Source organism: Lepidochelys olivacea (genome assembly GCF_965140295.1).
Source record: "Lepidochelys olivacea isolate rLepOli2 genome assembly, chromosome: 7".
Lineage (NCBI taxonomy): Eukaryota > Metazoa > Chordata > Testudines > Cheloniidae > Lepidochelys > Lepidochelys olivacea.
The window spans coordinates 91,002,291-91,028,282 of record NC_140417.1 but is presented as its reverse complement, the minus strand read 5'-3'; the positions used below and the strand labels follow the sequence as shown (position 1 = coordinate 91,028,282).

Genomic DNA, 25,992 nt, shown 5'->3' with positions numbered 1-25,992 from the left:
AACATCTAGAATGGGACACCTTTCCAGCCTTGGCAAAGTTTTGTCCATCAGCATAATAAAGTGATGCCATTGTTCCACAGATGATAGTTGATGTCATCCCAACAAAGTCAGTACACAGCCCTTAACCATCCTTACTGAGGATGTAACTGAACCTACATAAAAAGGAAAGGAGTACTTGTGGCTTGAAGTGAGCTGTAGCTCACGAAAGCTTATGCTCATATAAATTGGTTAGTCTCTAAGGTGCCACAAGTACTCCTTTTCTTTTTGCGAATACAGACTAACAGCTGCTACTCTAAAACCTGAACCTACATAAGCTCACAAGCCCATCTCATCTAACCACCGTTAGCACTGGCTCTGCAGAAAATAAGCTTTCACTGATTTATATTGCAGGACTGCCCCATCAACTCTAGTGTCTCAGCAGGCATCAAGATGGACGTTTTTTAAACTAATTCTTGGTCTGAAAGGGTTCTCCAAGGCCTGAAGTGACTTATCCCATATTAACCAAGGTAAGTGCAAGAGTCCAGTCTCAAAATAGTTACCACCACTGCTAGACACTGAAGACCATGGGCAACTGATACTGTTGATCAACTAGAGTGAACGGAGTATAGTAAACCAGGAAGCTCATGGAAAGTAAGTCTAAATGTGTCCTTCTAGTTGGGAGCCAGAAACCAATTCTGTAGATCAGTGGTTCTCAACCAGGAGAACATTGTACCCCTGGGGGTACGGAGAGGTCTTCCAAGGGGTACATTAACTCATCTAGATATTCGCCTAGTTTTACAACATGCTACATAAAAAGCAACAGCGAAGTCAGTACAAACTAAAATTTCATACGACTTGTTTATACTTCTCCATATACTATACACTGAAATGTAAGTACGATATTTATATTCCAATTGATTTTATTTTATATGGTAAAAATGAGAAAGCAAGCAATTTTTCAGTAATAATGTGTTGCGACACTTCTCTGTATTTTTATGTCTGATCTTGTAAGCAAACAGTTTGATTTGTCTTGTGTACCCACAAGTTACACCTCACTTTAGACTCCTGAAAGGGGTTCAGTAGTCTTGAAAGGTTGAGAAACTCCTGTAGAAGGCACTGGATTATGAAGAGGTTTGTCACCAAGCAGAATTTCTAAGGCATGACAAATTTGTTGAGTCATCTGAAGTCCACAATGGGATGAAACCCCTTCCCTGTCTTGGTAATAGGAAGTAATAACAATGAACACTCCTGCCATTAACACATTAGGGACCATCTCTATTACACCATCTAGACGAAGGATGCAATCTATTTGCTTAGTACTGTCTTGTGAGGGGAAAAATAGGAATGCAAGAGCAGAATTAGAGGGTGCATCCTTGATCCACTCTTTCCAGGACTAGTTTGCTGAAAGTAATTTCACTTTGTACCACAAGGAAGTACAAAAGGTGGTTGCCAAGAAGGGTACAGATCCCCAAAAAGTTACCAAGCAGCATAATCAACCATGCTTCTAAGCACAATATGTGGCTGTGCTTCGACTCTTTCTGGGAGGGCTTCTATACCAATGGTAAAGTTTCTGAGTGGGTTGATACCTAGGAACAACCCAATATCAGGGCATTTTGTTCTTTTTAAAGCTGTTTTTTAGTTGGGAAGAGATTGTATGTATTGATATTTTGGGTCATTTACAACAAGACATTAAAATGACATTGTCTTGACATGTATAGGTACATATCTTAATATCAAGTTAATATTAAGCAACATTATATATTTACCATACATTATATCATTAACATTTTCTTTTTAAAAAAGAATACACTGGGTCAGTAATACTTAACCGTTCATATTAACTTTTTTAGGAAACAATGTTTTCTGGGGTCAAGGGGGAAAGTCTCAGGAGAACAGAAAGAAAGGAAAGTGAAGGTGCGTGGGGGGGGGGAGGGGACGGGACGCGTATTTAGTTCAATCATCCTCTGAATAGCCTTCTTGCTTAAGTATAGAATTACTGTGTCTATCAAAGCATCTCAGTGATTTCAATATTTCTATTATAATGTTTTCCAGTGAAAGGTATACTATTTCCTTTATCCACTTTTTTGGTGAAATCCACTTGGCACTATGCTCACGAAAAAGAATTTCGGTATAAGATAGTTATTAATATTTTATTTCAGGTATCTACAGCAGGAATCCTGGGTCCACAAATTTAAGAAAGCTCTATTTTTTGTAAACAAAAAATAGAAGTAGCACGAACAGGATAGCTTCTTTATTCCTGGTTTGAATCTTTTTAACAGGCTAACTCCCAACACATCTTGTAAATCCAGTTCAAGTTTAGCACTGATTTGTTTTTTGGTTTTTTTATTTCATGATGGTTTTCCAAAAGTGTTTCACCATCCAGCAGTACCACAACATATATATGAAAGAGGGCTTAACTGTTTTACATTTCAGACAGACACCTGTGGCTATATAATAAAATAAATACTGAGATGGAAAAACCAACGTTCTGTAAACCAGGGGTAGTTTATTTTTTGTCAAGGTCCACATTTCTTTGTCAAGGTATAGTCAAGGTCCAGGCTAAAGAAAAATAAAAATGTTAGTAAATAAATAGAAAGATTTTGGGGTCCATTCAAAAGTGTCTGGCAGTCTGGATTTGTCCTGTGGTACGCGTAGTGATGATCCCTGCTATAAACTGAATAGTACTGAATTTGTACTATTTGGTTAGTCTTAGAGCCAATATTTACCATCTACATTATTTCATTCCATTCTTTTGCTGTTATTTCACATTTACAGTGTGCACTTCATAACTTAATAGCTTTGTGTAATTTCGTCTTTAAAAACAGTCATGAGATTATACATTCTAGACAATCTTGAGTGCTGAAACTTTGAGACCTCATAACATTTTTTAATACAAATTGCTTTGTTGGTTCCTTCCTTCTCGGAAAGTGTTTTAATAAAGTAAACTATCTGTACAAACTCAAATTGTGCATTCTTTTCTTTTTAAATATGAGATATATCTGTTTAAGCGTTGCCCATCCCTAAAGGAAGCCGTCCATTTTTGGGGTTTGAAAGCACTAAACTTTTTAGTAGTAGGTGATGTTTCATGGACGCTAGAATTTTGGGATACAAGTTTGGTACACAATTATACAATGATACTGAGTTTGTCAGTTTATGTTCTATCTGTATGCATGAGGAAGTCTCAGTTAGACATCCATTCCAGTACTGATCTAATTTTATCTACCTAGAGTATCTCTGAAGTTTGGTAGCACCTAACCTCCTGTTTCAACTGGAGATTCCAGCCATTCCCTTTTGATTCTTGTGTTCCAAATGGACCATAAGAAACCAAACATTAAATTTCTTTATACCCCCTGAAAATTTCTTAAAGAGAACCATAGAAATAGCCCCTGGAGAAGACATTCATTTTGAAGTACATGAATTCTACCTAACAAAGTCAAAACATAGGTATGTTAACCTTCTCAACTCATTGTAAGTATTTTTCACTAACGGCTCAATATTTAAATTAAACAGCTCCCCCACTTCAAATATATTAATGCCTAAATATCTAATTTTATCAACTACTTTCAGACGATATTAAGCATCTTTTGGAGCCCAGGCATAGTATCTCTAATTTAGAGTAATTCAGTCTATATTCCTTTACCATAAGGTTTCAATTATTTCCTGTAATACAGGCCAGCTTTTATTTATATCTTTTATCAAAAGAATAAGATCATTCGTGTATAATTGAACTTTCTAATCCCAATATACTTAGTTCCCTGAATTCAGGGTCTTAGTTCTTTTGTGCTAAAGGTTCAATAATCAAATCAAATAAGTGACACTTGTGTCTTGTTTCTTTGTATGAAGGTACAGGCTCGGTCTTTGTAACATTTCACCAAATACAGGTCAAAGGATTTCTGTAGATTTTAAATCCACTTCGAAAGATTCCCCAAACCTATACATCTCTAACATTCTAAATAAAAAAGGACATTCTACCGAGTCAAAAGCCTTTTCTGCATTCATCATAAGAACGCAGGCCTCTTTAATAGTGCTTGTGGAATGCTGCAGCACACGTAGGAGTTCTCTTATATTATTTCAGGGGCTTCCTCCTTTTATAAATCCAGTTGGACTTTGGTCCATTAATTTAGGCATTGTCCTCTCTAATCTGGATGACACTATGGTAGTAAAAAGAAAAATCTTACTATTTATATTTATTAATGAGCTGGGCCTATGAAATCCTGGATCTGTTATGTTTTTATTTGGTTTAGGCATCAAAAATCTCTCTGCTTGATAGAAGGTATTTAGTAAGCACTCAGTTTCCCAAGAAAATTGAAATACATTTGCTAACAAGGGCATTACCTGTGTTTTAAAACTTGAGACTTCAGAAGCATATCCATCTGGAACAGGACTTTTCCCCAATCTTAGTGATGACTACACCATTTCTATTTCTTCTTGTGTTAGTGGGCTAACTAGTATGACTTTCATTAGGTGTCAGACTGGGCATGTTAATATACTGCAATATACTAGTTCCCAATTCTTCCATTTATACATATTTGCTAGTGTCTCTCTCTCACACACATTTCATTAGTAATTTGTAAATTCCTTTGTTTGCTTTTTGGTGTATTCCATTCTGTCCTTAAGGTACTGCATAGCTGCTCTGAGTCTCCGGCTGGAAATAAGTCTGGCTCAATCTGCGAGACTTGTTCCTCCATTCATAAAGCCTTTGTCTTACAAATGAGAGCTGTTTGGGTTTTTTTTCGTATTACCAGTGCTTCTAATGCTCTGTTTTTCATCTCTTGGTTTTAACTTTGTATCATTAGTCAAATAATAAGGCTTCTGCAAATTGTAAATTTATTCCTCTATGTCCACTTATTTTTGCTTTTCTTTTTCCCTACAACTACTTTATGAGATAATTATAGCTTAAAAGGCCTCCCACCTAGTTCTCGTGGATATATGATGTATATAATTATCAGTGTTTTTTCCATTTTATTCACCAAGTTTGTGTCTTTTAACAAAATATAGCTAAGTTTCCTCTTTTCCCTTATTCGTTCATTAGACTATTTTAATGAAGATGGGTGCCTGGTCCAAGATACGTATTAATCAAACTCTAACATTAAGAATTTAATGGAAAAGAACTTTTGATATCAAAATTAAATGCATCTTAGTATGCCCTTTGGCAGTTTTGGAGGAAAAAACCTGAAGTCCTTCCTATTATCAGATTCCCTGCATACACATTCAATATCACGGTATGCATCCGATGAAGTGAGCTGTAGCTCACGAAAGCTCATGCTCAAATAAATTGGTTAGTCTCTAAGGTTCCACAAGTACTCCTTTTCTTTTTGCGAATACAGACTAACACGGCTGCTACTCTGAAACCTTAAACCATGTATTTCAGACAAACATTCTATTTTCATTTCCTTCTTATACTTGATATTTGCTAATATCCTTAATACTTACATATTTTCCTAACTTTAATTTCTGTGCCATGATTTATGGACACTTAATATTCCTAACACAATATAAAATCATTCTAAAGATTTCTGCCACTGAGGCAGTATTTTCCTGAACACGCAAAACCATTTTGTTTTGTTATAGTCAAAAGTTGTCCCAATTCCACTTTTCAGACACTTACAGGGCCCCTGATTATGCTCTATTTAATGTTAATCTAATTAGTTTAATTAATTCCCAGTTCTTGGTCTCCTGAATTTGGTTCCAGGACTGAGTTCAGGAGCTTTTATGCTTCTAGTATAAAAAGAGTGGGAGATTACAATCCTCTCTCTCTCCCCGCAGCAAGCCTGAAAATATACCAGGTGGGTCAGACACAATGCAGACTGAAGCTTTTTCCTATGGAGCTGTGTGCAGACTTGTGTAAACAACATTCTTCCTCTGTGCACCGATAAAAGGGTCTTGATACGAGTTGACTCGGTTGCCCTCCATTTTTTCTTTCAACTTCCCAGCTGTGTTGAGAACCAAAACTTGACCTCAAGTTCTGTAGCCGTACTATGACAGGATGTGGTCTAGTCACATTTCTGTTGTGCAGTGATTCCTCAATCCAGTGTGCTCTTTCAATCTTAATTTTATCTGATCTGACCAACTGATTCAAGACTTTCAGACTCCAAGTTTCAAAGTATTTATAGGTTATTTGCCTTTGGTCCCTTCTAGCAGACCTAGAATCCTAGTATTTTTTCTAGGTCCCCCATTTTCCAAGTCTTCCACCTTTTCAGTCAATGTTTTGATAGGAGACACTAGGATCATACATCTCTCCTCCTGACCCTCCATGTCATCCTCACTGTGGTAATTCTAGAGTCCATCTCTGTAATGGATACTACTACTTCATCTGACTATTCATTGTCCAGCTGTCATTTAATTTTTCCTCAAGCTTGCTCAAACGGGTTTTAGCACCAGAGTTAAATTAGCAGTAATCTGTGGCACTATTGAGCCATCCGCAGAACTGCTAAGTCTTCTTCCACTCCAGCTCTTTAACTTGTATATTATCCTCTTTTGTTTTACCCTTCTCCAAACTTTTCAGAGTTGCCAACTGTTGCCCACATTTCTGGCTAGATATTAACTGTAAGTCCACCTACTTCACACTTTGTTTTCTGGCATCACTGCTGTTCTTTGTGATTCTCCAAGGGGGATGGACCTGCCAGTCATGCCACTTCTCAACTTTCAGATCAGAGAAGAGAGTTACCTTTTCCATAACTGGGGATCTTCGAGATCTGTTGCTCATGTCTATTCCACAATAGGTTTGCGTGCTCGCCATGTGCACCAGTGCAGGAAGTTTTTCCCCTAGCAGTACCGGGGGGGATGGGGGGGGAGGGGAAGAGGAGGAAGAAGTCCATAGAAAGTCCCAGAAAGACTCCACCAGAAGTCACATGACCCTTTTACAACTTCTTGGTAATGGTCAAAGATCTCAAGCTGCTTGAGTCCTTTAGGGCATGGAAGGAGAAAGTCATCCACATTGGAGCTCAACTCTGGTCCCTCAAAAGGAAGAGCCTCAACTGTTGTATTCACCTGAGTCATCTTAAGTACAGTCCTGAAGATACCCCTAAAAATACAATGAGACAAAACCTAAGGGAGCCCAGGAAATGGAAGGCAATAAGAAAGCTGCTGAGACAGGATAAACATGGGAATCCTGGAACCAATGGAGCCCAGTATGAACCTCTAACCTTCATTCCTAGTAGCAGTTTGACTGGCATTCTCTGGAACCAAATAACTGCTGCACATGGTTGAGGGGAGAGAGAGAGAGAATGAGGGAAGACAAAAGCTGTTTCTCTGCTCAGCAACAGTGAAAAGCACTCAGTCTTAGAGGAAGCCATCTCCTTGGTGACTATGATTCCTGGTGAAGAACAGTACTAATGCTGTTGCAGATGGTAGTACTCCAAGCTGGGGTACAGCTACCAAGGATTTTGACTGGCCAGACCCATGATCTCAGCACAGACTTAACTCCCTAGATTCAGATTAAGGCTAGATGGGACTATTAGATCATCTAGTCTGTCCACCTCTACAGCACAGAATGTCATCCAGTTATCTCTTCACTCAGCCCATTACTTGTGTTTAACTGAAGCATGTCTCCTAGAAAAACATCTAGTCTTGATTTGAAGACTTAAATGGAGATTCCATTAGTTCTCTTGTTGGTTTGAAGTTCTCAAGACAGTTATTACTCTATACCAAGCAAAGTCACTTGTCCCTAGAGTCACCGTAGGTCTCCAAGTGACCTACCTTGAAGATTGAATACCACAGCTGTGGTGGTACTGAAGAAGCAAGCCAACTCCTTACTAATGGCAGTTCCAGATCTTGGTGGGGACTGGTTTCAGAGCGCATCTCCTGGAAACTGTGCCATGAAACAGGAGTCCCGATCACCAGAGAATTTGAGACAGAGCTTAAAAAGACCTTCCAGTAACAGATTCAAGCAAATCAGACCAAAACCTTGGGACAAGTTTTGGTAGCTTGGTCTTTAAGAGGGATGCCTCTCTTGGCTAACAGTAATAGGAGTAGAACCCAACTATCCAGGCTCATTGCTCAATCAGAACGGGAAGTATTTGCAATGTTAAATCAAAAACAGAATATTTCTGAATACGAGAAAATGTTTAGTAGTTCAGAAATAAAATGGTTACTAAAAAAGGAGTTCTAAAATAGGAAGGATGGTCTTGTTAAGGCCTCGAACCGGGCATCAGAAGATCTGCTTTCTATTCCCAGCTCTGCAACAGACCTATGGTACGACCTTGGACAACTTAATATCTCAATGCCTCAGACTTCCTCATCTGTAAAAATAGGGGCCTATGCTACAAGAGCATAGGATGAAATCTTGGTCCTGCTGAAGTGAATGGGCGTTTTACCATTGATATCAATGGCATCAACCTTTCACTTGTGGAGTCTAAATTCATGAATGTGTGTAAAAAATACTTTAAGATCCTCAAATGGCAGGCAGCACAAGGACAGAGTTTTATTTCCTATCATGATAAATGTTTATTAAATAAGTGACTATGCCTGAAGTTTACACCATTCAACTGATAACGATGCAATATATTACCCATTTAATGACATCAGTTACCCCTTAATTGTTTATATTACAGATAAGGCTGCGAGATTGTCATGAAGTCACAGATTCCGTGACTTCTACAGCAGCCTGTTCAGCTGGCCCGAGCAGCTCAAGAAACCCCTGGACCAGTCGCACTGACCACTGCTGGGGCAGTCTCGGGCCACTGCAGCCCCTTCCCCCAGCAGCAGCAGGAGTTTGGGTGTGCCCTCAGGATTGGGGGTTGGGGCACAGGAAGGGGTGAGGGCTTTGGGCAGTGCTTACCTCAGGAGCTCCCCGGAAGCTGTAACATGTCCCTCCCTCAGCTCCTAGGTGGCACTGCAGCCAGACAGCTCCAAGCAATGCCTCCACAAACAGGCAATGCCCTGCAGCTCCCATTGGCTGTGGTTCCCGGCCAATGGGAGCTGTGGAGGCAGCACACAGAGCTGCATGGCTGCGCTTCCACCTAGGAGCTGAGGGAGTGACATGTGCTGCTTCCAGCGAGTTGAATGGAACCAGGGAAGAAGCCTGCCAACCCCGCCAACCCTCCTCCCCCCAGCACCAGTAGGGATCCTGGGCTGCTCCCCCGAGAGCACCTGCAGCACCCACAGGCCACCCCCACCCCAAACTCCCATGACAGCCCCAGACCCTCCCCCCAAGATTTAGTCAGGAGTATATAGTATAAGTCATGGACAGGTCATGGGCTATGAATTTTTGTTTACTGCAGGTGACCTGGCACTGGGGTTTTAGGTTGTTTTCTTTAATGCCATTTACACCTTGGAAATACCAGGAATATCAGAGTTTGTGTGTGGGGGGGGGGGTAAGAAAACTGAATTTGTGCTGGAAATGGCCCACCTTGATTATCATGCACATTGTAGGGAGAGTGGTCGCTTTGGATAAGCTATTACCAGCAGGAGAGTGAGTTTTTGTGTGTGTTTTTTTGAAGAAAAAAAAAAAGGACGGGGTGGGGGGGGGTGAGAAAACCTGTATTTGTGCTGGAAATGGCCCACCTTGATTATCATACACATTTTAAAGAGAGTGGTCACTTTGGATGGGCTATTACCAGCAGGAGAGTGAGTTTGTGTGTGAGGGGGCGGAGGGTGAGAAAACCTGGATTTGTGCTGGAAATGGCCCAACTTGATTATCATACACATTGTAAGGAGAGTGATCACTTTAGATAAGCTATTACCAGCAGGAGAGTGGGGTGGGAGGAGGTATTGTTTCATGGTCTCTGTGTATATAATGTCTTCTGCAGTTTCCACAGTATGCATCCGATGAAGTGAGCTGTAGCTCATGAAAGCTTATGCTCAAATAAATTGGTTAGTCTCTAAGGTGCCACAAGTACTCCTTTTCTTTTTGCGAATACAGACTAACACGGCTGTTACTCTGAAACAGGTCTTCCATGGTTTTGCTTAAATATTCCCCCCTCAGACAAAGAGGGAACGATGCTGGAACTTTAATGAACATTTTTCAACAAAGTGTTTTTTAGACACTGGAGTTAGACAAACAAAAAATTACTTTAAGTAATTGTGCTTCGCTCTCAATTTCTTAGCTTTAACCCTTGTGAGATCATAATTTCATTTATTCTCCAGTTGCCACAGAGGGTAGAATTTTCAAAAGCACCTGAAGTGACTTATAAACATGAGTTCCATCAACTTTTAAATGGGATTTGTGCTCTTAACTCACTTATATTTCCGGCAAGTTTTTCTGCTTGGTATTTTACATTAAAAATTTAAGGTTAGCTGCTCTGGAAAACTCAGTGAGATTTTCAAAATATCTATATGAGTTAGGGGTCATGCTCTTAAGTCATTTAAGCACTTTTCCAACACAATTAGACCAGCTCAGTGTTGCACCTGTAAAGCTAACTGTATGAATTTGATCTGTACATAGATCAATGACCTTGAATACAATCCCTAGAAATACACTTAATTTTACAGAAATAGAACCAAGGACCACTTTTACACCAAATTTCCCCTCCCCTAAGTACCTCTAAGCAGAAGATCATGTGTACTCTACCCAACCTACTTATTATAGGCATTAAAGGTTAAAACTACAGCATGAATTAGGAGTATTGCAAAAAAAATAGATAAGCAAATAATTCAGTGTGTCAGCAAAAATATAAATCTTACCTTACTACATCATCAATGTTGTTTCGGTATACTCCTTCAAGTCTGTCTGCAGGAAAACCCATAGCAATTATGTTTGGATAAATATCTGAATATCCAAGTTAAGGAAATATTTGGAAAATAAATTGGTAAAGTACACAAAATTGCAATACTAGTATTAAATAGGTTCTAATAAAAGGTAAAGAGTAATGACCAAACCACTTCATTACCAAAGAGAATTAAGTTCAACAGTTCAAAATTACTTTAATAAGGAAACATGGTTGTTAATTATTAAGGAACAAAAATAAATTAAGCAATAAATGCATGAAAGCGATGATTCTTTCCAGAATGTGTGTGTCCGGGGGGGGGGTTGGGTTGAGAGGTATTGCATAACAGACTAATCCCTACTCCAGAGGGCATTCTGCACCAAAACATTAAAAATTCTGTCCCAAAATTTTAAAATTCTGCAAATTTTATTTGTCAAATAAATGTGGAGGCTCTAACATGGCAATGGGGAGCACAGGCCACTGGCTGCAGAGTGGGAGATCACTGTGCAGCTCCCCCCGGGACATGGGCTCAGTGGTAAGGCAGCACCCAACCCTGATACAGCGCAAGGACCAGGCCCCTCTGTGCCAGGTGCACTAGGAGTGGACAGGCAGGCTCAGCAAGGGGCTCTGAGTGTAAAGGTAATGGAATTCTATAGGGGGGTCTAGGTGAAGGTGGTTGGGGCTCAGCGGGGGGGGGGGTTGGGTGTGGAGGGAACAGAGCTCAGAGGTGGGGGGGTCTGGGTGTCGGGGGCACAGTTGGTCCAGATGCAGCTGACTGAGGCTCATCGGGGTTGGGATCCGGGTGGCTCGTCGGGGTGATCCAGGTGCAGGGGGAATAGGGCTCATTGGGTGGGTGGGGTACTGAGTGCAGGGGGATGAGGCTTGGAGGGAGGGTCTGAATATGAGGGGTTCTGTATGCACATGGGTTGGGTGGATGGGGGAGCAGCACCCTGTACAGGGATCCCTCCCTCTTGCAGCTGAGGAGCAATGGGTGCAGTAAGCGGGAGGGGGAGCTTGCAGAGCTTCCTTCAGCTGGGGGAGAAATCTGGGGTTGGTCTGACCCGGCACCAGATCTCTTTCAAGGGAAGAGGAAGTCCCATCCTCCCCAGCCCAGTTGGGACTAGCAGCTGAGCCTGACACAGGGTAGGAGCCACCAGCCAGATCTTCCCCAGTCCTGCCTCCTGCCCCACAGTGATTTTCCTCTCTGCCGGCTGCCCTAGGCACCCGAAATACATTAATGGGGAGAGCTGCATGACCGCTCTTGTGGCTTTCTTAGCTTCCCAGTCAGAAAGTCATTTTTCTGTGGGGAAGCAAAGAAATACATGGGGGACAAATTCTGCACATGCACAGTGGCACAGAATTCCCCCAGGAGTATAATCCCAGAGCGAACTGAAAGTCTACCACAAAGTGTTGCAAACCCGGATTAATTTTGTCTATCAGAAACATTTACAGTTGGACAACACTAGAAAAAACAAACCATTTTGTTGTCAGAACCAAAACAACAAAAACGTTGAGGAAAAAGTGCTATACTTCTTCACGCTTATAGTATCCACACCTATAAAAGTCTATTTTAAAAATAAAAGTGTTACACAGTTTTAAATTACAAAAACATTCCAAACTAAAAGCTACCTTAAGCCATTAGCAAGATCCTAAAGTAGGCAGCTGAGTATTAGACAGCAACATTGCACTTTAAGATACTGAAATACATGTCTCAGGTAAGGAGGAACTGGCAACCCTGCACAAATAATGCAACCTATCACTCAGAGCTAATGGTTGAGGTGGTATTCTATCCGCAGTACGTCTGAAGTCCTAAATACGCAACATTCAGCAGATGTGCATTTACAGCATCTCGGAAGGATTATGAAGTTATTTCTTTTTGGTATAGATGGGGAAAGCCCAATTTCCCCATTTTTGGCCCCAGCATTAAACTATTCTGTCTGAACTGCTCCTGAGTCACACATATAATCGGAGGAAAGAACATAAGCATCCTCTTTCAAAAAAGTTGACTGCTTCTTGGAGCAGCTACTGCTGGAACCCACAAGAGGAGAGGCAATTCTTGATATATTCCTAAATGGAGCACAGGGATCTGGTCCAAGAGGTGAATATAGCTGAACCACTTGATAATAACGACTATAATTTAAATTTAACATTCTAATGTGGGGCGAGGGGGAGAAGACATGAAAGAAGCCCATCACAGTAGCTTTCAATTTAAAAAAGGAGACTATACAAAAATGAGGAAGCTAGTTAAACGGAAATTAAAAGGTACAGTCACAAAAGTAAAATACCTGAAAACTGCATGGAAACTTACTAAAAACACCATAATAGAGGTTCAAATTAACTGTATACCACAAATTAAAAAACATGGTAAGAGGACCAAAGAAGTGCAACCATAGATAAACAAAGTGAAAAGTGTTTAGAGGTAAAAGGCATCCTTTAAGATTCAAAGTTAAATCCTACTGAGGAAAATAGAAAGGAGCATAAATGTTGGCAAGTCAAATGTAGAAGAACAACAACGCAGGACAAAAAAGACTGAAGAGGAAGTAGCCAAGAAACTCAAAAGCTAACAGCAAACCATTTTTTACATACATCAAAAGGAGGAAGCCTGCCAAACATTGTGGAGTCACCACTGGATGACTGAGGTGCTAAAGGGACACTCAAGGAAGATAAGGCTATTGTAGAAAAATTAAATCAATTTTCTCCAGCCATCTTCACTGCAGAGGATGTGAGGGAGATTCCCACACCTGAGCCATTCTTTCGAGGTGAAAAATCTGAGGAACTGTCCCAGCTTGAGGTGTCAGAGGTGGTTTTGGAACTAAACAGTAATAAGTTACCAGGACCAGATGATATTCACCCAAGGGGTCTAATGGAACTCAAATATGAAATTGCAGAACTATTAACTGTGCTATGTAACCTATCATTTAACTCAGCTTCTGTACTAGGTGACTGGAAAGTAGCTAACTTGATACCAGTTTTCAAATAAAGTCTCCAGAGGCGATTGAGAATTATACGCAAGTAAACCTAACTTCAGTAATAGGCAAACTGGTTGAAGCAATCATAAAAATCAGAATTATTAGACACAGATGAACACGATTTGTTGGGTGGGGGGGGGCGGGAAGAGAACATGGTTTTTGTAATGGGAAATCATGCCTCACCAATTAGAATTCTTTGAGGGGAGGCAAACAAACATGCGGACAAGAGGGATCCAGTGTACTTAGATTTTCAGAAAGCCTTTGACAAAGTCCCACAACAAAAGCTCTTAAGCAAAGTAAGCTTATCATGGGATAAAAGGGAAGGTCCTCTCATGGATCAGGAACTGGTTAAAAGACAGGCAACAAAAGGATAGGAATAAATTATCAGTTTTCAGAAGGGAAATAAGTAAACAGTGGTGTCTCTCACAGGGATCTGTACCGGGACCAGTGTGATTCATAAATGATCAGGAAAAAAGGCTTATCAGTGGAATGGCAAAATTTGGAGAGGATACAAAATTACTCATTAGTTCAGTCCAAAACTGACTGCAAAGAGTTACCAAGGGATCTTACAAAAAACTGGCTAAGTAACAAAATGGCAGATGAAATTCAGTGTTGATAAATGCAAAGTAATGCATATTGGAAAACAATTTGAACTATACATACAGAATGATGGGAACTAAATTGGCCGTTGCCATTCAAGCAAGAGATCTTGGAGTCATCATAGATAGTTCTCTGAAAACATCTGCTCAATGTGCAGTGCCAGTCAAAAAAGCTAGAAGTGTTAGGAACCATTAGGAATAAGTAAGACGACAAAAAAGATCATATGCCACTATATAAATCCATGGTTACACCCACACCTTGAATATTGTGATCAGGTCTGGTCAGACCATCTCAAAAAAGATTAGAATTGAAAAAGGTGCAGAGAAGAAAACAAAAACCATTAGAGATATGCAACAGCTTTCATATAGGAGAGATTAAAAAGGCTGGGACTGTTCAGCCAGAAAAGAGAGGGCTAAGGGGGGAGGGGATATGAGAGGTCTGTAATATCAAGAATGGTGTGGAGAAAGCGAAAAAGTACGAGTCATTTACTCCTTCAGATAACACAAGGAACATGGGTCAACCCAATGAAGTTAATAGGCAGCCGGTTTAAAAACATACATAAGGACTTCTTTACACAATGCACAGTGAACTTGTGGAACTCGTTGCCAGGGGCTGTTGAAGGCCAAAATTATAATGGGGTTCAAAAAAGAATTAGAGAAGTTCATGGAAAATAGGTACATCAATGATTATTAGCCAAAATGGTCAGGGATGCAACCCCATGCTCTGGGTGCCCCCAGCTTCTGATGCTAGAAGCTGGGAGTAGATGACAGGGGATGAATCACTATTATCTGTTCTGTTCATTCCCTCTGAAACACCTGGCATTGGCCACGGTCAGAAGACAGAACATTGGGTTAAATGGACCATGGTATGACCCAGTATGTCCGTTCTTATGTGTAAATAAAATGTTTGTAAGAAAAATTAAATGTTTAAGCATGAGCAGCTACATACCGTAACAGTGCTCAACATCTGCACTGAAGTTCCAGATATTGATTAATATTTCTAATCAGAGTACTTGTGGCACCTTAGAGACTAACAAATTTATTTGAGCATAAGCTTTCGTGAGCTACAGCTCACTTACCTATTTCTAATCAGTATCTTAGTCTGAGGGAAAAAAATAAGTTCTACAATAAAGATAGAGATAATATGCATACATGAAACCAAAAGAGCTTAGAAAAGGAACAGTGAATTTGAGTACAGAAAGCCTGGCTGAACAAAATTTAAGATGCGCTATTTAAAGATGAACCCTCACTGGATGTTGATTAGATGAATGTAGGGTTAAACAGTAATCCACTAATTAAACTTTAAATTACAGTAACTCCTTACTTAACATTGTAGTTATGTTCCTAAAAAAAATGCAACTTTAAGCAAAATGATGTTAAGCAATCCAATTTCCCCTAAGAATTAATGTAAGGGGGGGGAGTGGGAAAGAAGTTACAGGGAAATTTTCTTCACCAAAGACTGACTGACTAATACACACACAGTTTTAAACAAATAATGTAGTACTATACACAGCAATGATGATTGTGAAGCTTAGTTGAGGTGGTGAAGTCAGAGGGTGAAAGAGGGTGGGATATTTCCCAGGAAATGCCTTACTGCCAAAAGATGAATTAGCACTAAGCTGAGCCCTCAAGGGTTAACACACTGTTAATGTAGCCTCACACTCTACAAAGCAGCACGAATGGAGGGAGGTGACAGCATGGCGGAGTGAGACAGACACACTGTGTCTGAGAGCACGACAGCATGTGTGAGAGAGCGAGAGAGAGACGTGTGAGAGAGAGATGTAGGCGCATTGCCCCTTTAAGTACACTGCCTTTTTAAGTAGATCAGCAAGGTGAGGCAACAGCTGCTGCCAGCAAGCTCCCTCTGTTCTAAGCACTGTTCTGTCCCATCCCCTGCCCTCCCTGTAGAGATGAGGTACAGGGACACCCCGACATTAGCACCCCTCTTCCCCCGCCCTCTGTACAGAAAGCAGGAGGCTCCCGGGAGCAGCTCCAAGGCAGAGGGCAGGAGCAACACACGGCAGTGCAGGGAGGGACAGCTGAACTGCCAGCAACTGACAGCCTGCTGGGCAGCTGCAGCACTGGGAACTTAGGGGAGCTGATGGGGGGCTGCCAGTCTGCCCTGGTTCCAAGCCCCCACCACTTAGGTCCCAAAAGGTTGCTCTTTCTGCCAGCAGTGGACAAAGCAGGTGGCTGCTAAACATTATAAGGAAGCATCACGCAACTTTAAACAAGCATGTTCTCTAATCGATCAGCGACGTAAGAAAACATTAACCAGGACAATGTTAAGTGAGACATTACTGAACTGTAATTTAAACCACGAATTTCACAGATGTGTCTTCACATTTTCCTAATTTCTGAATATTCCTGTAGTCCTTCAGTTATTAGGCTAAATATAGAAAGATATGAGAGTAGACAATCAAGCTAACTATAAATACAATAAATGATTTTTTTAAAACAACTAAGCACTAACCTCATACAAAAATGAAAAAAGCTGAAGAAACCACTGAGATGGCAATTTGCCACATCTTCTGAAGATATGAATATGTTTACACAAATTATCCAGTATTTCTCAAAGATTAGACTGTCATGAGCTACAAGGTAACAGTTAAGTAGTTTTAGTTAACCATTCCAAACTCCCCACAAATCTGTTTGCAGTCTATGTGCCTTGTACTGAAGTAATACATTTGAGATCTCTGTATTTACAAACTGTGTTAACCAAAATACTGAACAAGTTGTGGAAAGTACACTAAAGTCTTAAAACAGCTGACAAGAATTTAATGTGTTAAACTTTCAACAAAAACCACAAACATTTAATACATAGTAATCCTAATATTACAGAACAGTATCTATTTTAATTAAACAATTTTATTCCCAGGTACTAATAAAAATATACTATAGTCAAGACATCTACTGTTAAATATATGCCCAATAATTTTTAAAATGCTTTCTAATTTATTCTGGAATTTAACCATCTTGTATAATAGGCAATGTATTAGTTAAATTTTTCTTTTATTAAACCTCAAGTTTTAGCCAAAGTTAAAAAATAAATTTTATCATTTTAATATTTAAGTCAGTAAGCTCTTCTTCTTTCAAGACAATGACAGATTTACATGGTCGGATACCATGTGAAACTCCAAAATACATGCTGTCTTGAGCATTAAAATGCATGCAGTCTACAGCTTTCTATTAAAAGTAGTAATAAGCTGTGTTCAATTAGTATAGTCACAAAAAAAACTAGCTACTGCTTTGTATTTACTCCTATGTTAGTAATTACTAAATTTTTACTCTACAGCAATTAGAGGCTAATAATTATGTAATAAGATAAGTGGTTTAGGGACATAGTTTGAGCAGTTAACAGTAAGTTACTCAACTACCTATCTTTTAAATTAGTATAGTAATTAGTATCAATTACCTTCCTTCCTAGGTTTCAGAAGCATCTGATAAAAACCAGATTCCTGTCAGAGAACTACGTTTTGTTCACAAAAATGCTTATAGCCTGCATCCTGCACTAAAAAGTTCACCTATAACAAACCACTGTTCCAAAACCAGCCAATATGTAAACATATAACACACCTGCCTTTATAAAAAGACTAAGCATATGCACCAGAGTGGATAAAAATCAATGATTTAACCGCCCCCTCCCCCTGCAAAACAAATGGATTTTTTCATTTAAATTGAATTTTTTTGATAAAATGCTTTGAGGAAAAACCTATCTAAAGATAAAGATACATTATAGCTCAAAGATATCTCATCATGGAATAGAGATTATAAATTCTAATTCTATAGTATGAGAAAATATATTCATGTAATGTTTAAGAAAAGTTTTGTAAATGAGTTCCAGTAATTTATGAATTAGGGACCCAATCTTATGGGGTTCCAGGACCTTCTGTATAGATTATTTAGGTTAATCTTTCTATCTACCCAATGGGACTCAGTGCTTAGTCTAGAAGATACCATCAGAGATGCTTAGTTTTGCAATTCTCAAACTGTGGATTTGTGTCTCCAGAGAGTACATGGTTAACAGCAAAAATGTTTAAGTAAAATATACAGAGGTGAGAAATAACAGACCTCAACCCTATTGTCCCTCTAAATTTGTGTACACAGTCAATCCCTTGCCTCTCGCTAGAAGTGCAAAGTTTCAAAAAGTTCAATGAATAGAAGATTGTTGGGGGCAGAATATCTCTGGACAAGGAGAAGTCTGTTGATAAATGGGAGAAGGGAGGAACAGGCAGTAGAAACAAAAATGAAACTGAGCAGCATATTTCATAAGTCTTGAGGTCTTTCTGAATGTAGCCTTCACTGATTTGAGATCTACTGGAAGGGAAAACCAATAATGGCAGCAGGCCGTAAAAGTGACCCAGTTTGGGTCTCATCTATCTCAGAGTTGTGAAGAATATGTATTAAGGTTATAATAACCAACAAAAATGCACTTTTATGTAGAAATCCATGATTAAATAGAGTCTTCCTGATTAGTGATTTAAACCAAATCTACCCCAATATGCACTGGAAACACATGCAAAATCAAATTAGTATGTGTCATTTTGCTACATCATAACTAAAAGCAAAGCTTTCAATTAAAGAACTATTTCTGCAGCTCACGAGTATATACAAGCATTTCACAATATTATAAAAATATTCAGTAAATCCAATGCTGCAATATATTGCATGAAACAACTTTCAATACAGCAATTCCTCTGCATCTACAACTGGGAATAAACACTGTACATAAACAGTAATTTCCCTTCCAGATAGTTTGCAAAATAATTCATTTTCCCCCCTTTTAAATCTAGTTTTTGCTACTCCAAAACACATTTGAGACTATACGTCCACACAATCATGATGCCATAATTCTCAAGATGGAAAAATATCCCAAACAATGAAAACTACCCTTCTCTCAGTCTATGCAACTACATTAACAAATCAAATACTTTCCAGGATTTCTATATGGAGTAATCTGCAGATGAAACAGATTACAGGTAAGGTTATGTTTTAGTTATGGGTATGTTTAGTAAAAGTCACGGACAGGTCATGGGCCACAAACAAAAATTCACGGGCCTGTGACCTGTCCATGACTAACTAAAAATACCCACCCTGACTAAAACTTGGGGTGGGGAGGGTCGGTTCAGGGGTGCTGCGGGTGATGGGGGAGGTGGCCCGGGACCCTGCCGGTGCTGGGAGGTTGGTGGGGCTTCCTATCTGGCTCTGCATCCCTGCATCTCCTAAGTGGTGGACCCAGGGGCCAGGACAAAGGCTCCACTGCTCCTGCCACAAGCGCCGGCTGCCGCAGCTCCCATTGGCCGGGAACCGCAGCCAATGGGAGCTCCAGGGATGGGGCCTGGGAGTGCAGGCAACACGGAGACCCCCAACCCTGCACCGCCTAGGAGCTGCAGGGAGGCCATGCAAGTTGGAGCCAAGGAGTCCTCCACCCCAAGGTAAGCACCCCCCCACCCGTAGCCCTGAGCCCCAAGCCCCCTCCCCCACACCCAAATTGCTGCTGCTGCCCTGAGCCAGCTCCAGCAGCTGCAGAAGTCATGGAGGTCACAGAAAGTCATGGAATCTGTGACTTCTGTGACAGACTCCCAGCCTTATTATAGGCCATAAAGAGGACAGACCAAACAATCCAAACAGAGCATCCAAGCAATGATATTTAAAATGTGCAAGCTAATGGATATATTGTTTCACACAGTACATGGTCAAACAAAGGTACAGGCAGGAAAGAGTTGTAAACTGAACTAGTTCATTTACAGATTTCCAGTTTACACAAACTCTGCCCCTACTGTCCTACACCATTACTTAAAAAACCCTCCCATGCGGTGAGGTCAGTCAGTTTCCAAGCAGTACAAGTTTCTTCAGTATTCAAGATAGTTACAGATGTTTACATTATTAACTATGGTCAAATCTAACACTCCTTTATTTTAAGACTATGGACTGTATGTGCCACAAACCAATTTTTAAGCAGCAAAGATGGCTGAAGTTTAAAAAGTTACATCAGAGTTTTTCATTTCTAGGCTAAATGCCACCATCTTTACTCATGTTGAACACACTTCACTGTGCAAGTAGCCCCATGGAAGCGAAGTGGGTTATTTGTGGAGTAACGTAAGTATTTGAATCAGGCCCATAATGAGCAGAGTATTACTGATCACCGATTTTACTAAAACTTCAGTTATACTCAACAACTTAGACACTTTTCCAACCACAGCACCATAGGGAAACCATGCCAGAATTCCATGCCAAAGTGATTTGATAAACCTAAAAAATCTTGAAATTAGTGAAATTCATTGCAATCCAAGTACCATTTGAATTCTGAAGCTAAGAAACTGAGAAGAGAAACTATGAATCTAAAGATGTAGAAACTAAGCTTTCACACATTTCAAATACTGATTATTATTATTTCTGGAAATGCCTCCATAAGAAAAAATCATCATACTAAAGAACCCAACTATTTTTTAACATGACCAATACAAGTAAATAAACCTGGCCAAAGTTACAGTCAAATAGCCTTGGACAAATGCATCCTCATATTACAAGAGACTATTTTGAAATAATATGGCAATAGTGCAGAGACCAAAATTCATATACTTCATCTTACTGAGACTCCTTTTCAAAGGCATAACAGTTAAATTGCATGCATTAATATAAAAGAGTACCCAATTTGTTTTAAAGCTTTTAAAATCTCTCCTGAACCCACCATATACATTCCTTACTCTTACTCTCAAGAAAAAAAAAAAAGAGAAAAGATTTTCTAAAATTGTTGGCTGCAGTGAGATTCTAAGTTTCAGGCCTAAACTGAGTTTAAATGCATTAAAAAGACAGACAGACAGAAGTTACCACTTTGAAAAGCAAAATTACTGGATCCTCAAGATTAACTGTGGGCTAGATAGATTGTATTTTTCAGATGGCATGGAGAGAAGAAACATCGGGAACTTTGTTTAGCTACAAATGTGAAGGCAAATAATATGCCTTAAACCAACAGCTGAAGTTATTTTGAAGGTAGCTTTTACGGAAATTCTGGTTTTGGCCCATTTGCCCGCTTCCACTCCTCTCCCCTTCTCCCCCACCCCCAAACAAAAACCCCAAAGAAAACATACACACACACACACACAATGGGGGGGGGAGAGAAGAGATATGTTGTCATGCACAGAGCTAAAAATCCTGGTGTCGGGACTGATTTTCGAACGGCTGTAGTCTTTTCCAACAAATGTACACGACTCACTTTGTGTGGCTCTGTGATGAGAGAATCCAAAATTACCACAGCAATATTTGAATCTTCTTGTTTTCATCTTGAGCTACCTCTCCAACACCTGGAGATTCTGTCCAACTCACTTACATTATTAATGAATTGGTAGCTTACACTGGATTTAAAATCAGACACAAAGCTGAAGAGATTATCACAGTCAAACCCATTTAAATTAAAACTGAAATCCCTATTCCTTTTTAAAGGAATTTTTCCCTGTATACCACATATGGTTTTGCTCATGTTGGTTTTAACATTCATTTTTTGTGCCAACAAAGGCCCCAGTGCACTATTTCATGTTTCAGTGGGACTCAGCACGAGAACAGAAATCCGTTCTGGTGCAACTGTTTGCAGAATCAGGACTTAAAAGCAATAGAACTATCAATATTGACGTATTAAACACTAACATTTTCATAGCTTTCTCTTCTCATTTCCAGTTCAACACCGGCTACTTAACATCAGGATACCTTGGAAAAAAATTAGTAGTGTAGGCCTCAAGTTAAGTTTCTAACACATCAATAAAAGCTTCTCTACATAACTAAAAGATTCTCCTAATCCGCTACCTGATAAAGACTTTGAAGAGTAAAGTATTTCTCTAACGATAGCGCTGACAAACCTACAAAAGCAATGAATTCAGCTTTGACAACTGTATTTACCAGGGCTGTCAATTAATCACAGTTAACGCCTGTGATTAACAGAAAACAAAATTAATGCATTGTTTTGTTTTTAAACACATTAACTGCATACCTCCAGGTGGGGAAGGAGGCAGCAGCAGCAGCCCCAGCTCAGGAGCTCTGCGGGCAACAAAGGCTATGCTCACTGCAGGGGAGGGAGGGAGGATTGGAGCCCTGCACTCCAACGGAGGCTGGAACCTGGGCCATAGCCCCTATTTGAAAATATAGAAAACCTCCAAAAATATTTAAATGAATGGCATTCTATTATTAACAATGCAACTGAAACTGATTAATTGGAATTTTTTAAGCACTTGACAGCCCTAGTATTTACATATTTCTTTGTATAAAAACTGATATATACTGCAAGTTCAAAATGTACATCAAACTATCACCTGAATGAACAGGAGAGCATTTGACACATGTAAATCAAAACTGACAGTACAATAGAATTATACTGACAATAACAGAAAATATTACAATGAAAAAGTGATGCTTCCCTGACAGTAAGACAAAGAGAAGATAAAGTGTGAAGAAAAAAAACATACAAGTGAGTTATTTGTATCTCACAGTGTACTCTTTTGTAATTGTATTTCTGAATTTGACAGTAGATTTCTTTATTCCATAACCCTGAAATAATTCCCAAAATGGAAAGAAAATTCTTCATATTTAAAAAGTTGAGATTTGTGCTATTTCAAGAGGAACAAACGGTAAATAATGTAACAATTAGGAGCATTTATAATTCATTCAAAAAGTGGTCGTTTTTCTTTATAGTTACATTTGAGTACAAGTCAACAATTAAAGGGCTTACAGTATAATTTTATTTATTTTTTTCTTTCAAGTATTTGAATATATTTAAGGAGTTCTATTTAGTGTGTGTCGGTGTTTTACTATAACTTAATCAGAAAACACACAGATGAAGTTACTAAATAGAATTCTTATGTTATGGAACAGTAAATAATGGAAGTAGGCCTAATAAGTTACCCTGACATATTTTCCAATTAAGATGCTCTTAAATCCACTCCAAAAGAGAGTTGTAAACATACACAACTAAAGCCTTACTTGTCAAACAGAGAACATTCTCTTTTAATCAACAAAATTAGAGCTTTAAATCACTAGGTAACCTAAAGAATATGGTGTATGTTTTTTTTTTATACAAAAGACACTATTAAACATTTTCCTTCACAGGTAACAATTACCTATGGACACAAGTGACAACCAAATGGCAAGTTCTGCATGGTATTTATAAACCATACGAGAGAGCCCATAGAAAGTTTACTTTCTAAATAGCTCAGTAGTTCGAGCATTTGCCTGCTAAACCCAGGGTTGTGAGTTCAGTCCTTGAGGGGGCAATTTAAGGACCTGGGGCAAATTGGGGATTGGTCCTGCTTTGAGCAGGGGGTTGGACTAGATGACCTCCTGAGGTCCCTTCCAACCCTGAGATTCTAAATAGACTTTTTTTAAAAAATTGTCAATTTACAAATGTCCATATACAGAAAATCCTCCAACACAACACATGCTCCTTAGAATATGGGGTAACAAAGAAAATCCATCATTCTTTCTAGATTCCTAAGTTTTGTTCAGTCTCTATATATACACACAGGAAGCACATTCTAGAAGTAACTAAAGGTATGTCTACACAGCAGCTGAGAAGTATAATTCCCAGTGTGGAAAGTCACTCACATGCTAGTTCTGCTCAAGCTAGCACCTAAAAATACTGGCATGGTGATACTGGCACAGCCAGAGCCTCTGGCTTACTGCCCAAGCATGTAACACAGGGGAGGCGCCCAAGTTGCCACCTGTGCTGCTGCTGCCACACTGCTATTTTTAGGCACTAGCTTGAGAAGTGCTAACATGGGTATGTTTACCCATACTGGGAATTACACCTCCCAGCTACTGTGCAGAAATATCCTAAGATAGATACAGGTCTTGACAAATCCACTTGGCAAATCACCAATGGAGAGTAGGCAACTTTCTGACAAGTGAAAGCCATCTCTCACTAAGTCCTGCAGATCTTAAACTTCTATTTAGAAAAAGAATTACATTCTTAGCCTTCATGATTTCAAACATGAAACTGGTGTAATCAATGCTGTGCTGTCTTCCTGAGTCTGCAGACAGACTGAAACTAGAGCTATAATATGCCAAAGACCCAAATCTTAGGCAGAGTCCATATCCTAAGCAAATCAAGTGTGCGCTGGGGTCAATCCCCATGCCACCTCTCTGCAGCAGCAGAGTCACCATTCCTCATTTGCTGAAATAGTCTCAATGTCTCTTTTGCTCCACTGTGTAAAGGAAATGGGCATTAGATTCCATGACTACCACCAAATCCTAGCTGTTTGAGGTGCACAGGGTTGCATATCTGGACCTCAACGGTACATGAAGTGTGCAAATCCTCTACATGAGCTACCAAAATTTTATCTCAACCTCTGCACCACTAAATCCTACTGATTCAAGAGCAGTGACAGATGTGGAACAGGATTCACCCCTAAAGTGTCATTTACAAGCATTCTCTGAAGCAGACTTAAAGAAGCTTGGCTGTATCTCAAGAGTCAACTAACTTTTGTGTAGTTTTCTTGGCTGTTCCTAATTAAAAAAAATGCACTGAGCATGCATCTACAGAAGCCTGTTGGCACACGTGACATTTGCCAGTTGGCAGTACTATCCTGTACACAAACTCCCTATTTAGATACAGTCTGCATTCCCATTAGCTTGTCTGGGACACAATCAGCTTGCTATTTTTCTGTGACTCTGGATGGTCAGGAAGTAGAACGGAAATGAACAGGAAGAAAGTTCTTCAGATAGTAAAGGAGGATTCCTTGTAGCCAACCAGCTGCACTTTACCAGCTCTACCATCTGTGACTTAAAGAACAAGAAGAGTCTCAGATGTGGTTTACTGATAGGACAATTTTGCAATTTAGGAGTAACATTTTAACCTTTTAATATCGGATGTTTTCAGTTCAAATTCTTTTTATATTTTAAACTTAAACTTGTAGCATGTAATTTAAGCACAGTGAGCAATTCCGTTTATCTATACTATGAGCATGGAAGAAAATCCTCTATTTACAAAACTTCATGCAAACAATAAAAATGTCTAATTGGAGTACAAAGGCTATAAGCAAGTTCTATTTTATAGTAATTAGGAAACCATAATTTCAACAACAGTTTCTTCACTTTAAGTACTACATGCATGGGGTCAGATTTACTCCAGAAGAGATGCTAGAGAAAGATTTGGAAGAAAAAGGTGTGCTGGATTTCTCAATTGCAACATGCTTCGCAGACTCATGGACACAAATTTGGGTAACAAAAAAGATGGCACGCGTTCCTCTGGAAGGCTGATAAATTCCCTAAAAAGTAATTGCTGATGTTACAGAATGTGAATGAGATTCTCTCACCAAAAGGAACAAGCAATAAGAAATTAAAATAAAAAGGGCCTAACAAACCAAGCAACTATAGGAAAATATAGTTCAACAAGGAAAACCAGCTAACATAAAAGCACATATCCTTCTAGCTAACTTCAGATCTAAGTGTTCAGTTCCACAAGGAAACATGCATGTGGTCCCAACAACAAAGTCTGTGTAAATGTTTCTGACAAAAAGAGCATATGTACAGTCAAGAATGTGAATCTCTTCAGGTCATATTCAAGAACAATATGTTCTACTTCTCTTTACTCATTTTAGCCTGCAAGACCAGCAAAGCTAAGAGTGATCTAAATTCTATTCCTTCTTAACCAAAAAGGATTTCTAGGCTAGAGAGTTGCATCTTTCTGATGGCTGCTTTCAAGTTAATGTAGTCACACTTTGAATTACTGTTCTTAGCAAGGACTAGAAAACAGATCATTTTATCGAAGTCCCAAGACATCCCAAACTTCCACAAATAGGGAAAAATACAAAA

The 25,992-nt window shown here is 39.5% G+C and overlaps 1 protein-coding gene across 1 annotated transcript in view; it reads right to left on the bottom strand.

Annotated features, from left to right (window-relative positions):
* PTEN (phosphatase and tensin homolog) overlaps window positions 1–25,992 on the bottom strand; it is a gene marked incomplete at its 5' end in the record, with an annotated part of 90,980 nt that overhangs the window by 53,719 nt on the left and 11,269 nt on the right. Inside the window, one exon of the mRNA XM_084633019.1 lies at window positions 10,603–10,687. Within this exon, the coding sequence (XP_084489145.1) occupies window positions 10,603–10,687 (85 nt within the window). The remainder of the gene's footprint in view (window positions 1–10,602; window positions 10,688–25,992) is intronic.